Source organism: Equus quagga, chromosome 11 (genome assembly GCF_021613505.1).
Source record: "Equus quagga isolate Etosha38 chromosome 11, UCLA_HA_Equagga_1.0, whole genome shotgun sequence".
Taxonomy (NCBI): domain Eukaryota; kingdom Metazoa; phylum Chordata; class Mammalia; order Perissodactyla; family Equidae; genus Equus; species Equus quagga.
In genome coordinates this window covers 69,764,930-69,781,260 of record NC_060277.1, presented here as the reverse complement: position 1 = coordinate 69,781,260, position 16,331 = coordinate 69,764,930, and the positions used below count along the sequence as shown (strand labels likewise).

General features: G+C 54.2%; 1 protein-coding gene across 5 annotated transcripts in view; it reads right to left on the bottom strand.

Moving 5' to 3' along the window:
• TRPV3 (transient receptor potential cation channel subfamily V member 3) overlaps window positions 1-15,324 on the bottom strand; it is a 33,773-nt gene extending 18,449 nt beyond the window's left edge. For all 5 annotated transcript variants that reach the window (XM_046676014.1, XM_046676015.1, XM_046676017.1 and 2 more), the window contains exons 1-6: window positions 15,196-15,324; window positions 12,661-12,781; window positions 6,280-6,384; window positions 6,033-6,119; window positions 5,125-5,279; window positions 4,230-4,406 (exon numbers count right to left, since the gene is read on the bottom strand). In XM_046676014.1, coding sequence (XP_046531970.1) covers window positions 4,230-4,406; window positions 5,125-5,279; window positions 6,033-6,119; window positions 6,280-6,384; window positions 12,661-12,779 — 643 coding nt within the window. In that variant the 5' untranslated portion in view covers window positions 12,780-12,781; window positions 15,196-15,324. The remainder of the gene's footprint in view (window positions 1-4,229; window positions 4,407-5,124; window positions 5,280-6,032; window positions 6,120-6,279; window positions 6,385-12,660; window positions 12,782-15,195) is intronic.
• Between the last annotated feature and the right edge of the window lie 1,007 nt (window positions 15,325-16,331).

Sequence of the window (16,331 nt, the reverse complement as noted above, 5' to 3'; positions counted from 1 at the left end):
GGGGGAGGCGCTTCCCAGAAGTGGCCTCCCAGATGCCGCCAGGTAAGTTTAGCAAGGCTGGATGGGGCCGGGCTCAAGGCCTCATAAGCCAGGTTAAGGGGTTAAAACTTTATCACCAAGGCTCTGAAGCAGGGAGCGAGGCCACTGGAGTTTCAGTTGTGTAAATGTGTATTTTCAGATGACTCTGGCTGCAAAATTGGAGGGTGTGGTAGAATGAGCCCAGACTTGTGAGGAACTGTTGCTCCGGCGGAGAAAGAGATGATGAGGCCCAAAGACCCTTGGGAGAAAGAGTCCTCAGGATGGTCTGCAGGGCTTGGGGGAGAAGGGAGGTCTCAGGTGAGATCCAGGTGTCTGCCCTAGGCACTCCGGGGATGGTGTCCCAGTGACTAAGGAGCAGAACAGGGCAGAAACAGCAGGAAGAAGGAGGAGGGGCATTCACCCTGTGGGTGGGGCCTGTAGAACTTCCAGATGGAGGGGACTGGAAGGCTGGGGGTTCTCAGAATATCCCACTGGAACAGCATTTTCCAAAGAGCTGCTACCATACCATACGTACAAATAAAATCCTGGTCAATTAAAGAACTCAGCATTTTTAAAAATTTGAAAATTCATTTATATCCAACCTTTTGCTGGGGGAAATCTTCTTAAGCAAGATCCAAAATGCAGAAACCATAAAGAAAAAACTGATATGTTTGCTTACATAAAAATTAGGGCCGGGGCCAGCCGAGGCGCGCAGTAGTTAAGTTCTCGCACTCTGCTTGGGTGGCCTGGGGTTCACATCCCAAGTGTGGACCAACATACTGCTCATCAAACCATGCTGTGGCAGTGTCCTACCTACAAAATAGAGGATGACTGGGACAGATGTTAGCTCAGCAACAATCTTCCTCACAAAAAAAAAAAATTAAAAAACAAAATTAGGGCCAGCCCCAGTGGCCTAATGGTTAAATTTGGCATGCTCTGCTTCTGAGTCCCTGGTTCAGTTCCCAGGCTGGGACCTACACCACTTGTCTATCAGTGGCCATGCTGTGATGGTGGCTCACATACAAAATAAGGGAAGACTGGCAACAGATATTAGCACAGGGCAAATTTTCCTCAGCAAAAAAAAAAAAAAAAATTAAAGATTTCTGTATTTCAAAAGACATCTTAAAGAAAGTTAAAAGACAATTAAGTGATAGGCTGGAGAAATATTTGAGATGTATCAAAGACACAATGCATTTTTAAAAGTCCATAATATATTAAGAGCCCCTACAAATCAGTTGAAAAACAAACAACCTAAAAGAAAACTGAGAAAAGATTATTAACAAGCACCTCACAGAGGAGAAAATACACACAGTCATAAAGTGAAAGATGTTTGGAATCACTGGTAATCGGGAAAACGAAAATTAGAGTCTAATGAGTTAATACTTTTCACCCATCAGATTGGCAAAAACCAAAAAAAAAGGATGGACAGTTTCCGGTATAAGTGAGGGGTGGGGGAATGAGTACTTTTGCACACTTTTGTTGGAGGGAGAGTAAATTAGTACCTTTTGGAGGCAGATTTAGCAATAACAATTATAATTTTAAAGGTGTGTGTCCCTGAACCCAGAAAATCCAATTCAAAGTATTTTGCTAAGGGGCCAGCGATGGCCGGATGGTTAAGTTCTGTGCTCCCCTGCGGTGGCCCAGGGTTTCTCTGGTTCAGATCCTGGGCGCGGACATGGCACCACTCATCAGGACACGCTGAGGCGGCGTCCCACATGCCACAACTAGAAGGACCCACAACTAAAATATACAACTATGTACTTTGGGGCTTTGGGGAGAAGAAGCAGAAAAAAAAAGAAAGATCGGCAACAGTTGTTAGCTGAGGTGCCAATCTTAAAAAAAAAAAGTATTTTGCTAAAACGTGTGCACTGTACACAGGGTCATAGACAAGAATGTGCATGGTAACACTGTCGTAGCAAGAAATTGGAAACCCCCTGGATGTCTCCCAACAGGGGAATGGTGAGAATAGCCACCCTCCCGCGGGACTCGGACCAAGCGGGTGACAAGGAGGCAGAGTTTCATGTTCTGACCTAAGATACATTGATAACCCAAAACAAAGCAAGTTGTAGAATAGTACAAACAACACAATGCTATTTTATGTTAAATAAATAGATGAATGAATACGAAAGAAAACTATCTGCTTCTGTGTGCACATATACACATATGTCAAAAGTCTAGGACAGTCCTCAAAGGATGCACACCATAATAATCAGCTCTGGAGAGGGGAGTGGGAAACAGGGGAAAGATTTTTTTTTTAACTTAATTAAAATATTTGAATGTTTACAATGAAACTCTAATCATGTGTTATTTATGTCATTAAAAATAAATTGTTATGTTGAATCTGGATCATGGATATATAGAGGTTCATTGTGCTAATATCTCAAACGCATGCTTAAAATTTTCTTATAATAAAAATTTTTTAATTGTTAAAAGAAAAATTAAGTTTCTGAAGGCCTCTGATTAAATGCTGAAAATACATATATTAATAAAGTTGTCATCAGATTCTCTTTGCAGCATAGGAAGGAAATATTAGCCTCTGCCAGATGGGGAAACTGAGGCTCAGAAAGGCAGGGTAACCTGCCCAAGGTGAGGAAAAATGCTCCTCTGGCGGTCCTGGAGCCCCTCGGCCCCTGCTGTCAGGGAGTGCCTAAAAACCCTGAAGGAGGGGTGTCAGCAGATACCACCAAGGGGAGGAAGAGGGCTCGGTTTCTGGGAAGATGGGAGTCACAGGCTCCTCCTACCAGGCAGAGAGAGCGTGAGTGCTCCCCGGCTGCCACAAGCCCCCCAGCAAGAGGCTGATCCATGAAAGAAGGAAGGGATGGCGAGGCTGAGAAAGGAGAGAAGTAAGGATTTGCAGCCAGGACAGCAAAGCCTTAATAGAGACACCAACCCTAATTTATTCACTTATTCAAAAAATATTTATTAAGGGCCTCTTCCGTGAGACCTAAGGGACACCAAAGAATCCACTGTGGGCAAGACAGTCTCCATCCTTGCCCTCAAGGAGAATGTGCTATGAGAAGGGGGAATCTGTAAGTCCCTGCAATACTGACAAGAAGAAAGGAGGAAAGAGAAGGAGACTGAAAAGGGAGAAGAATAAGGACAGGCAAGCTTGAGGCACTGGCCTAAACCCCCCTGGCTACAGAACTAGTGTCAACTCCGAAGTGACAGGCTGAGAACATTATATAGTCCATCTAGTTTCTCTCTTTGCTTTGGCTACCAGGGAGCTCAGTGTGCCATTCAGCACTCAGTTGCAGCAATCTTCCCTGGGTTTTCTCTCCTCCAATTGATAAACTCTAGTTTTTCACATCCTTGACTTTTTCTTGTAGGTAACAAAAACCTTTTTGAAAGTCTGCAGAGTTTAAATAAACGAATAAAAATAAAATGACTTTCACCCGTGAGAAAAGTTATGGGCCCAAGCTAGACTCCCACCTGCAAAAAGCTGAGATGTTTAGTGTCCCCTGGCATTTCAGCAAGATGGCATCCAGCTCTTCTTGAGCCCATGATTTGTGCCGCAATCACCTCATAAGACCCTGACGGGATGTTTACTGACTCCAAAAACTCAAATGAGGACACACCTTACTGATTATTCACACTGGATTTCCTGGGCAGGGAAACACTATCCCAAATTTGGTCTCCTTGCCCCCTCTCCACTTCACGTAAGAGAGAATCCACAAAACTGAACCCCAAATGGGGTGGTTAATTATATAATGATGATGACGATACTAGTTGCAATGTGTCGGCCCCAACCACCTCTCTAACCTCATCTCTGGCCTTCTTCCTGTTCCTCAAACGTGCCAAGCTTGTTCCCAGCTCCAGCTTTTGCTCTGGATCTTTCTCATCATGCAGGCCTCAAGTCAAGGGTCACCTTTCTGACCGTCCACTCTAACGTTGCCCATCCAATTCCTTTTGGTAACATTATCTTCTTTTATTTTATTTTCATAGCATTTTCCAACTAAAATTACCTTATTTAGAGCAGTGGTCTTCATCTGTCTGGTTCACCACTGCACCCCAGTGCCAGAAACAATGCTTGGCACATGGTCAGTGCTCAAAATTATTTGCAGAACAAAAGACGGGAGAGAGGAGTGTCCGCTATGAGCTGGGCACCATGATGAATGCTTTGGGCTTTCAAGGACAGCAGTGCCCCTGCGTGGCATGGCCCCCACCCACCCTCGGGATCCCTGTCTGTGCAGCCCCTCCCACAGGCAGGATACCTTCATAGGCCTCCTCTGTGTACGCAGCGTTGATGAACCTGTCCAGGATGTCGTTCTCCTCCGCGAAGGCCAGCAGGATCCGCACGATCTCCTTGGTGTTGGGGTTGATGTTTAACAAGGCCTTCATCAGGCAGGTCTTCCCCGTGTCGGAGGCCGTCAGCTTGTGCATGAGGAAGTCTGCAGGCAGGGCCACAGGATGGAGCTGCAGAAGGGGCCCCGCTGCCCTGGACCCTCCCAGCCCAGAGGAGGGGAGGCCAGGGTGTGGGGGCTGCAGTCTCAGAACCAAGACTCTGCTCCATGCCCTGCGCTGGCCTCCCTGACCCCTGAGATCCCCCTCTCTTTCCCCTTCTCCAGCTGCTTCTCCTCCAGCTCCTTTGCTGGCTTTTCCCTCTCTGCCCACGAGAGCCTCAGTCTAGGCCTTTTGCTTTAGGCACCCTCTCCCTGGCAGGAGGCAATCTCCCCCACAGCCTGGCTTCCCACTGTTCCCCTCAGTGCTGACCCCTGAAATCTCCAGCCACCACCCCCCCCCGGGAGCCTGCAAATAGAGCTCATTGCCTCCCCCTGCCTGCTACTCCTGGTCCCCAAGACAAGTAGGGTTCCATCACCCACGTCACCCAAGCCCAAAAGGCACCACCCTGAACTCATTCCCCATGTCCTTGAGTTCTGCCAGTGCCATTCCCTGAAGAGCTGTCCCCCTCCTTCAGCCCTGCTGCTGGGGTCCCAACTCTGCCATGACCCTCACCTGTCTAAGCCCTTCCATAGCTCCTCACTGCCCTCAGAGCCAGGTTCAAAGTCCCTAGCCCAGCATTCAAGGCTGTTGGGGGAGGTGGTGGGTAGACAGTAGGAACAAAGTAGGACCTCCGCCCTGCACCCTCTGCCGGGGCCAGGCACTGACCAGGCACGTCCAGGCTGCGGCGCCGCTTGCAAATCTCCAGCAGCTCGGCCAGCAGCTCCAGCAGCTCCTCCACGCAGCCCTCCGACACGGCCGCGAAGATGCGCTTCTTCAGCCGCCTCTTTTTTCGCCTCTGCTCTTCCTTGGCCAGGTTTGCACTGAAATCAGAAAACGTCTCTGACTCAGCATGCGTGCAACACCACCCCACTCCCTCCCCTTCCCCAACCAGAGCCTCCGTGCCTAGAGGGTGCTGCACAGTCCCCAATGTCTCCCACACCTGTCACAACGCCTGAACTCCCCTCCATCAGTGCTGGGGCCCTGGGATCCGTGTTGCCCCATGCAGGCTCCCCTTCAAATCCAAACACAATCACATTTTATCAAAATATACATTTGGGTATGCATAGTAACGATCAGGAAGGATATACGCCTACCTGTTGATAGTGATTGCCTCGAAAGTGTGGGATTAGGGGAAGGGAAATGTCTTTTTCATATTTTGTGTTATTTGAATTCTTTTCAGCTAACGCTCCCTGCATTCAACATTCCAAAGAGGCAGCCGTGGCAATGTATTGGTGGGTATCCTTTTGTTTGTGTGTGTTCTTGCAAAATGCACATCGATATTTGATGGTTTACATGCATGTGCTTTTAATTTATGTATATGGTATTGTCTTCAGTTCTCATCCTGCTGCATATTGTTGTTTAAATGTTTTATGAGTGGGTATTACTTTTATAGTTGATAAAATGCAATATTCCTTTCCCCCCAAATTTCCTGTACATCACAGTCACGGGCCCAGACGTTTCTCCCAACCCACCAGGAGTGGCAGCTTCTTTCTCTTCCCTGCAGGGTCCCGATGCCTGTCCCTCTGGCACCTGCCTGGTGGGCACTGTGGGAGGAGGGAAAGGGCCAGGCTCACCTGGGGCTGTTGGGATTAGATGGGGTCTCTGTCACGTCATCCTGAGGAGATTGCGGGGAGTCCATGTCATCACAGTTGCCGGAGACGCTGGAGGGTGGGAGGAGGGAAGAGAGAAAGACAAGCTTCAAAATGGACCGTGGCAGCATGCCATAGCCAGGCCTGGCCCTGTGGCCAAGGGCGAACCACTGCCCGCCCGCTGGAGCTGAGGGCTGGCGGGGCAGGGGGCTGGGGAGGGGCCGGTACTCACCACTGCCGAATGTTGGAGTCCATGGGCTTGGAGAAGACAGGGGGAGAGGTCTTGGTGACAGTGGGGTTGGGCTCGAATCCTTCTATCTCCAGGAAGAAGTGTGCACTGGGGGGACAACCAAGCAAGGCCCTTAGAGCTGGAACACGGCCTGTCCACCTGTGTGTCCTGTGAGCCTGCTGCCACGGTAGCCACCCACGCAGAGCACTCGCTCTCAGCCAGCTCCACACAGGCCTCTGTGCCCATGCGCCTTGCTAACCCTCACAGCAGCTTGGAGCTGAGGCGGGGAGGGGTGGGGCGGTGCTGTCATCATCACCCACATTTCACAGGTGGGTGTGTGGAGGCTCTTAGGTCAAGCAAATTGCCTGAGATCACACAGCAGATAGGTGGAGACCTGGATTCAAAGCTGGGTCTGGGTGACTCCTGCCACTGGAAGTACTGCATAGATGAACCCAGGAGTCTCTACTGGGGTGGCCTGAGGGGGATTCTCCTGTCTGCAGCTGCCTCCAGGCACAAAGGACTCCCAGAGATGGGGAACGTGGCAGTGGGAGCTAGACTTCCCCATCACCCTCTAAGGGCCCCTGAGGCCTCAGGGCTGAAGCAAGAGCCCTGCCAGGGAGCTGCCAAGACTCTGAGCCCTGCAAGGGCTGTTTCTGGCTCCTGAGGGACAGGCAAAGGGCTGCAGTTACCCTGGCTGCTCCGATGCAGTCCCCACCCCCACTCAACCCCCTCTGATCATCACTCCTCTCGTTTGTCAGCACAGACAATAGGCTGAGAACAGCTGATCTAGATTAGGGAGGAACTGAGGGTCAGGAGACAGGGCTGAGAATCCCCTGTCAAGCAGGAAAACCCAGGAAGCCCCTCTGAACAGTGGAGGTGAGGAGCAGGGGAGGGGCGAGTGAAGGGTCCACTCTTCCCTGGGGCTGGGAGGGAGCCGCGGGCCCGTGACCTTGCCAAGCCCCAGGGAAGGGACTCATTGCCCCAAGAGAGGCAAGACACACACCCGAAATGAGATGCCCCAGACAGACACAGACACACCCACAGATGCAGACAGGTGTGCTGTCAGAGCCCACAGTCACGCACTCGGAAACAAGCCTTCTCATGGCAATGAGGCTCAGGCTGAGGGGGACCTCGGTGACAGCAACCCCCCATCCTGAGGCTGCCGCAGCACAACTGCTGGCTCTGTGACCTGACTCTGTGTCCCGGCCGGGGACAGTGGCCTCCTGACCAGCAGGCCCCTCTCCTAAGCACCTGTGCTGCCTGCCTCCTTCCCAGGCCCAGAGGGATCGACACGCCTCCTCCCTGCCTCACAAGACCACAGAACAGCTCCCAAAGGGCAGTCCAGCCATACCAAGTTCGAAGGGGAGGGCAGCAGGGGTGGGGTTGTGGCCCCGCCCTACAGATGAGGGAGCAGAGGCCCAGGGTGAAGAAGCAGCTCATCCATGGTCACCCGCCAGAGTGGAAGCCAAGTTTGTCAGAGAACCTGTGACATCCGGGCTCACAGCTCACGCCACTGTCCACACCGCTCTGCTCTCCCCTGGGCCTCTGGATCTCTCCCAGCCAAACCAGCTCCAGGGAGTCAGCACAGAAGGAGGCCTCTCCACACAGACACTTCCGCGGTGAGGCGAGCAGGAGGGAGACCCAGGCCTTCTGTCCAGGCACAGACAAGCCCGGAAGGCTCAGAACTAATCCAGAAATGGGGCATCAGCAGGGGGGCAGTGCTGGCTGACACGTTGGCCCTCACCCTCAAGAGGAAACTTCTGACCTGACCTAAAATCAAATCCTTCTTCCAAAAGAGAAGACAAAGGAAGGAGCAAACCCCTAGCTGGGAGCCCGATCCCTGGGTTCCAGTCTAGCTCTGCCTCTGCCTCCTGTGTGACCCTAGGTGGTCATTTGGCCTCTCTAGACTAAGTGTCCTCACCTGGATGGAGAATGGTTAGGCCAAATGGTCCCTAAGGCCCAGACTCTGGAGCAGCTCCAGGATCATCCACTTATGGACTATCCAGCTGAAGTGGGTATTAGAGGTCATCCAGTCTGGTCACAGGTTCACTGCACTCCTGCAGTGCCCCAGAACTGCCACCTGGAAGCTGTCCGCACACCACTATGGCATCTCTGGCCCAGGGACTTCAAACATGTCTGCTGGCAACTCAGCCCCGAAACATCCTGGTTGAGACTTGCAGAACTTTCTAGAGACAGAGCGCAACTCCCACACCTGCAGCGACTTCCCCAGGCCAGTGGTCCAGCCTCTCCCCTGTCCTCCACCCGACTCTACCTCTCTAGCCTCCTCAATAGTGCATTTCCTCAACAACAATTTATTGAGCACCTACAATGTGCCAAGCACTGTTCTAGAAGATGGGGATACAGTGGTGAATAAGTGGAGAAAAACTCATCCCCTCTCAGAACTATGGTTCCAGTGAGTTGGTCAGAACTGGCCCCAAGGGTCAGAACAGGTTATAGCACAGTGAGGCCATTGCTTTCCCTTCTCTGGACAACACACTATCTTTTGGCTGTAAGTTCTTCAATGGCAGGAACTACAAGTGCTTTGTCCTTGATTCTCCAGAACCCAGCATTACTGGTGACATTCAGAAGACCTAACGGAAGGGATGAGTGGAAGGATGGATAGGCAATGAGGGACAGATAAAAGAATGGAAAAAAGAATGGCTGCTTGGCTAGATGGGCAGCTGAGTGGATGGATACATGGAAGGATGGATAGAAGGAAGGAAGGAAGGAATGAAGGAAGAAAGGGAGGTTAGACTACTGGCTAAGGAATGAGTAGTTGGGTGGGTAGATAGGTGGATAGATGGAGAGACCAGTGGGCTGGACCAAGAAACAAACAGACCAACACAATCTTAAACTGTAAATGTTGTTGGGAGGTTGAACCCCTCAAATAACTCCCACTGGGCTCTCAGTCACCCAAAGCCCTCACCTCTCCTTCTCAGCCTTGAGCAAGACGGTGAAGAGGGGTCCTTTTGCCACTCCTCCTTGTCCCCTCCTTTTCAGGCCCCCTCCCAGAGCCCACAGGGGCCCCAAGGATGGTCCACGAAACCAGATCATGAGAACATCTATCTACTCCAGGCCTGGAGACTGAGGGCCAGAGGGAAGAAGCGTTTCCTCATCTCGTGCTGAGCGTCCTCACTCGTGCTGAGCCACCAGCTGCTTACTCATCAACTCACCCACTCCTTCTCTGGTTGTCTTGCCTGCTCCTTCACTGACTCACCCACTTATTCAAAAACTACTAACATGCTCTGCATAGGAAACTCGGGGGCCAGGGAGGGAAGAGATGACCTTTCCAGAGACCGTGTCCTCAGAGATCTCAACCAGCACTACGTCATCATCCCAACAACCTCTTCAGAGAGGAGCCGGGCTGTGGGAGCTCAGGGAAGAGAAGGTTCTTCCAGTCAAGGACAGGGACCCAGAAGGGCTCCATGCTCTGTCAGGGTGGGATTTGGTCCGTGTCTTGAAATGAACCTGTGGTTTGGGAAAAGCCCCGGAAGCAGAGAGAGCAGCGTGAGAAAAGTCTCCCTGGTGGGAAAATGAGGGCTGTGTCTGAGGAAGGAAGTCTTCGGTGGCTGGAAAAGAGAGTGGTGAGAGCCGGGCCAGAAAGGACCCAACTGTGGGCAAAGACCTAATTCCTGGGGCAGGGAGCTACTAGACCGTGAGAGCCTGCCCCAAGCCTGCTCTACTTGCCACTGCACATGCCACATGTCACCCGCCATCATGAGCAGATGGCAAGGTCTGGCTCCTGACTGGCAGCAGATGCTGATTATTTATTCCTACCTTTGGCCCAGACCAAAGATACCACCTGGATGTTGCTAACTCAGGTACACAGACAGCTCGGCACCATTTCTCCAGCATTTCTGTCCCTTTGAAGGCAAAGAACTATCACTAAGCAGCCCCAGGGCTGGGAGGAGCCTGTCTCACCTGCTTTGTCCCAAGAAATGCCCAGGTTCTGAGCTGCATAAGGCCAGCTCCTCTGCAGCTTTCCCTGGCCTGCGTCTCTGTCCCTGCGCGTCACCTTGCCCAGAGCCCAGTAAGGACATCATGGTGGCAGCTGCTCTTGGGGAGTGGCATGATAGTTCAGGAAAAGTTCCAGGTCCACAAGTCTCTCCCCAGACTTGACTTTTTAGTGCCTTCAATTCCACCATTACTACCTATTTCCTTAGTGGTCAGAATTGCCCTCTTTATTTACATATGATTTTTTCTTTTCTTTGTCTTTCAAGGCCTGAGTCCTATACTTAGTTCTGAGGAAGATGCCCAAACTTTCGTGGTCTGGGGAGAAGTAAGCATGTGAGGGCCCTCAAAGAGCCCTGGGGAAAGAGAAGGAGCCACCGCTTCATGAGACAAAGGTCACACACCCGGGCCCCTGGCTGGGCCAAGGCTGTCGGCAGAGCTGAACCTGGAGGGAAGTTCATGAACAGGCATGTGCTCAGAAAAGGCAGTCGGACTGTAGGAAGAACCTGGGATTTTCCCAAAGCCCTGTCCTCAATCCTTCCTGAGGTGCAAACCTCCCCTGAGACAGCGGGAGGGAGGGGGGATGGGAAGAGAGGCAGGAGGGCCGTGTTTGTGGCTTAGCTCAAGGACATTTCTACTCTCACCCAGACAAGCCCACCCAGACGCAGGCTGCCCCCACGGTCCCACCAACACCTGTCTGATCTCCACGTCCATCCAGTTTTCTCTCCTGCACTCCAGGATGGAGCTTCCACCTGGATGTCCCTCAGACATCTCTCAGCCAACATTTCCGCCTGAACTCCTGACCTTGCTCCTTCTCCTCTGGAGTGCCCATGTCAGAGACGGCCCCAACGTCCCTCCAGGTCCCCCCACCAGAAGAAGGGGATGTCTCTTAGTCCTCTTCCTCCTCCCCTCCCATAGTGGATCCTATAGACCCCGTGATCCCGTACCTCTCTGATCCATCCCCTCTTCTCCATTCCTGACTACCCAGGCTCAGACTTCACCACCTGACACTTGAGCTTCCCAACAGCCTCCCCTCCAATCCATCATCCACAGAGATCACCCAGAGTATCCTTTCCAAAATGCAAACCTCACCACGCCCTCCCTCTCCCAACCAAATCCGTCTGTGGCTCCCCACTGCCCTCAGGTTTGTCCAGGTTCCTTAACTGCCTGCCAAGACCCAGTCCCAGTGGGATTTGTCTCCCCAAAGACTCCCCCACCCACCCAGCACTTCAGCCACATGGGACTCCGCACTGGTTCCTGCCCCAAACTTCTGCCCAGGATGCCCTTTCCCTTCCTCTCCACCTGCCATCATCCACTCTAACGCCACCTGCTCCAGGAAGTGTCCCGAGACTGCCCACAGAATCAGAACGACCTGCCCCTCCTCAGGCCCTGCCCCACGTAGTTCCACCCTCTCTCCAGGTCACTTCCCACATTCTCCTCGGTGCCCCTCTCGCCAACCAGTCTGAGCAGGGGCGGGCGTTCTTTCTCTCTGTGTTCCCGTGTCCCCCGCCTGGGCCCAGCCCCAGGCCTGGTGCACAGAAGACCTCGGCAATTATTACTTGATCCGACAGAGGGAAAGCGCCAAGTTCACCTCTGGCCTAAGAGGGGGCCTGGGGTGGGGGCAGAGGAGGGGGCAAATGGGCCAACCAAGACCTGGGGCCCAGCCAGGTCCAAGGAGAGCACAGCTTGGGTGGAGGAGGGGCACTGAATTGGTGGAGAGGGTGAAGGGACTGCAGTGGAGATGGCTCAGGGGCCAGGTCTGATCCTAAAGAAGTGCCTTCCCTGCTCCCGCCTCCTCTGTGTCCCCAACTGAGAAGTGATCATAACCATCCCAGGCCTACCCAGTTCCCAGGGGCCCTGTGGAGTGACAACGACGATGACGATGATGAAAATGAAGATGGAGACAACAAAACCACTATCAACACCAACATGGGCTCGGCACTGACCACCCGAGGCACAGTGCTGAGGACTTTGTTGGCACGATCCCGGTTAACCCTCATGCTACCGGTTGGCGACATTGCTAGCATCCCCATTCCACACATGGGGTTAGAGAGCCTGAGCAACCTGGCTGGGCACACAGTGGGTGTGAAAGCCTTGGTGTGCATGGGAAATGTACCCAGTAGGGGGCCCAGGCGACCTAGAATTCCCACCCGCCTTTTGCTCCTCGTCTCAAGCATGGCTCCAGCAATCCCTCGCCTCCCCCAGGAGCCTTCCTGAATGTTTATGCCTCAGTGACCCCTGAGGGAGGTCTCCCTGATTATTCCAGTTGTACTGACCTCCCCAGCTCAGCCCCTGAGTGTGCAGTGTTGCTCTCCCCCGCCCCCAGTTATCCCTAGTCGGGCACCAGGGCACCCAGATGAGACTGAGTCTCAGGTCCACCCCAGGAAAGAGCCCTCAGAGCACGGCACCCAGGCCTGGGCCTGCCAGTCCTACCTCTTCTTGGTGGGGGTGAGCTCCGCCGGCCTCTTCTCCTGCAGGATGGCAGGGTGCGCACCGGGGATGGTGGCTCGTCTGCCCATGAGGGGCATCATCTCCTTGGGGTGGGCATTCATGGCTGGAACACAGCTCAGAGGTGAGGTCAAGGAGGCCTAGAGGAGCTTCAGGGGGCTCCAGACCCCTGTGTGGCACATGATGTGGCCCTGCTCACACCCCCTAGGACAGGGAGCTCACTCCCTTCCTTCCCAGGCCACCAACACTTCTCAGGGGCAGGGAGACTATCCCCACACCTTCCCCTGCTCTCTGCTCCAGCCCCCTGCTCCTGTGGGTGCTAGGAGAGCCCAGAAGAGCTTCCAGGTAGAGACCACCATGCCCTTAGCCTCTCTCAAGACATCATCACCAGCCCCACCAACCTCCAGGTGGACTCCTGAGAATAAGTTCTGCCTTCTCAATGTCCTCTCAGGTTTTGTGTTCAGAGCTCTCCTCAACAGAGCAGGACTGTCATCTCCTTTGCTCTAGACGCTATGCTCCTAATATCACAGCCTCAGGGTCCTCTGGTTTTTGGATTTCTCAGCACACTGGTGGTCTCTGCAGTTAACACACTGATCACCTCTCTCACCCACCCGAAGCTGAGTGTAGCCAGCCTCGTGGCTGTCTGTCCAGTGGATTCCCTTCTCGCCTGGAGGGAATAGCTAAGCCTCCTCTCCTGGGGCAGAGAAGGCAGCCCTCAGTCCAGACCTGCTTTATTGATGCTCAGTACGGCTGGACCCTGTGCTGGGCTCAGAGGAAGATGCTAGGAAGAGGGACTGGTAGATCTTCCGAGGAGACTGTGCAGAGGATGGGCAATCCAGACAGCCTGAGCAAAGAGCAGGGGTCGAGAAAGTTCAGCGAGTGGCAAGGAGCTGGTGGGCTGGAGAGCCTGGTCATTCATGGGGAGCACTGGCAGGGAGAGCAGGCTGGGCCACACTGTGAAGGCCCAGAACACAGTCAGGAGCTGTGGCTCATCTCCAGGGCAGCGGCAGCCGGGACATGGGAGGGCTCCAGGTTATAGCCACGTTAGAGAGAGCAGGCTGCATGGGAGGTGGAGACCAGGGCCAAGGGGCCAGGAGGAAGCTGCTGCGGGGCCGTCAGGACGGGGAAGGGTAGGCTGGCCATAGAGGGGGAGATGGACAGGGGAAAGCGTGTGGATAGGAGGTGACTGTGCAGCATTTAATGGGGGACCAGTCTCAGCTGGAGCTGTCCACAGAGAGCCCCCTCAGAGTCACAGAGGTGGGATGGGGGGAGGATTACTGTAAGAAGAGCCCAGCTGCGTGGGGTGGAGCTGGGGCCACTGGTGATCCTGCCTCAACTAAGAAAGCCGCCGGGAGAAAGACTCTAGAGCAGGTTGCCATCCGACTGGAGTGAGGTTTGGAAAGAGGACAGCCCCTCCCCCACCCCGACTAAAAGTGAGCAGCCTTGGGAGAGGAGGAGGCGTCCAGGGGAGGCCTTTGGCCCTGGAATGCGGGCTCCATGAGGCAGGGAGTTTGAGGAGGGCCTTCCAGGCCAGACAGGTGGAAAAGCCCATTGAGAGAGAACGGTGAACAGCAGGTCCCTGGCCGTGTCCCCAGTCACAGCCCGATGAGGATGGGTGGTCTTTACCACCTTCCCCAACCCAGGGTGACCCATGGACAGGTGGGGCTAAAAGGCTGGGCTGGGTCAAGAGTGAAGGAGAGGCATGAGGGACATGTCTCTGACCCCTCCCTGGGCCTCTGTTTTCCTTCCTGAGAAGTGGGCCGAATGCTCCCCCAGGACCCTAAAGCTCTCACCCAGGAGAGCTGGCTCTTCCATCCTCCCTGCCCTGGGCCCGTGAGTGTGGGGCAGCCCTGGGCAGCCGGGGCAGGAGAGGGTCGGGAAAACTTTAGACCAGGGCTGCGGCAGCTATAATTAGCTCCCTGAGTCACACCTTAAACTGCATTCTCACCTGCTGGACTCTCTCCCTGCCCTGGCCCTCCCTCTCTCGGGGATTGGGTTTTTTCACCTTACCTGGGAAGTGCCTCCTGAGCCCTAAGACAGACTGGAATGGCTTTTCCTGGGACATGGACCAGGCCCGGGGCCACAGGGAGCCCTCACAGCTGCTGACCCAACACCTATGGGTTGTCTGGACCCTGTCTGTCTCAAGCTCTGGGGCCACCTCGTGCCATCCTGAGCTGTCATCACACTACTGCCCTGGAGAGTCACATCCCTGGGCCTGCTGGGGGAGACAGGAGCCTCACTTCTGGCCCTGGGCAACTGTGAGCATTCTCCCTGCCCAAGGTCCCAAACCTCAGGGAAAGGTTCCCTGACCCATCAGAACCTGTGCCCCTGGACACTCCCTGCCGCCAAGAGCTCACGTCTAGTCTTGTTTCCCCTGCCAGACGCCCAAGCTCCCTCCCAACCTTCCCCCGAGGCCTGTTGGCAAAGGGCAGACATGGCCCAGAAGACCCCTGAGGTCCTCACTCTGGGCTGTCCCAGGGCCTTGGAGGGCGCTGGCTGCCATGTGCGGTGAGGACTCACCTGGTGAGGTCCAGGCGGTGGTGGCTGCCCTTGCTCTGAGATCACCGCATGTCCCAGGCCCAAGGCCCCTCAGTGGGACTGTGGCTGAGGAGGCAAGAGGCTCTCATCGCAGGCAGAGGGATGGCTGGAATGAAGCGTCGGAGGCAGAACTGGCCAGGCCACCTGCCCTAAGTGCACAGGCAGGCCACACCCACCAGCCATAGCTGTAGCGCCTGCCCGCCCACTTGCCCTGTGTGAGTCACCCCCACACCCAAGCTCATTCCAACCCTGGAGATGGCAGGAGAGGCAGCAGATCCCAAGGCTGAAGTTCTGGTCCCAACTCTTCCCTCTCTTGTCTGGATGCTTCCCATCATGGGCCTCAGTTTCCCCAACTGGGAAATGAGAATCATAATACCTACTTCCCAGGAATGCTGTGGGGAGTCAAAGAGCTCCTGCTGGTGGGAGGGCCTAATGAACAGTCAAGTGCTCTGTCCTGAGCCCCGGGAGGCAAGGCCACGGCTACAGACTGGCCCAGCTGACCCCAAGGCAGCCAGTCTCAAGATTTGGTATCCATCCTTCAAAGTCTGGGCTCAAGTCCCCTCAGAGACAAAGGAAGTCGCCATCCAGTCCTCCCCAGCAGAAATTAGGTTCCACAGACCTTGGTGTCAGATGGCCTCAGTCCTTTCTGACTGCATGGCCTTGGGAAAGTCATTTCTCCCGAGCCTCAGTTTCCTCATCTGTGAAATGTGCATAATAAACCCACCTTGCAGAGTTACCGTGGGGCCTAAATGAGAGAACACATAGAAAGGGCTAGAACAAGTCCCAGAGCTCAGAAAGAACTCATTAAACCAGGACAGCTATTAGCTATTATTTTTTTTGTCATGCGATTCATTCTCCCAGCAACCACCAGGCCACCTGCCTCCATGGCCAGAGCTTCAAGGAACACTCTGTGCCCTCCCTGGGGCCCAGGCCACAGCCAGGAAGGGGGCGGAGCTAGTCTGGCGGGCCTGCCTGTCTCCACATCACTCAGGAATTGCATACCTGTTCCTGCAGGCAGGACTGGACTGGGATGGGGCAGGAAGTCTCTGCTGACAGGGACGGTGGCCCCAGTGACTGACGCAGCAGGGACTTCCCTGACTGCCACCGGGGGCAAGCCC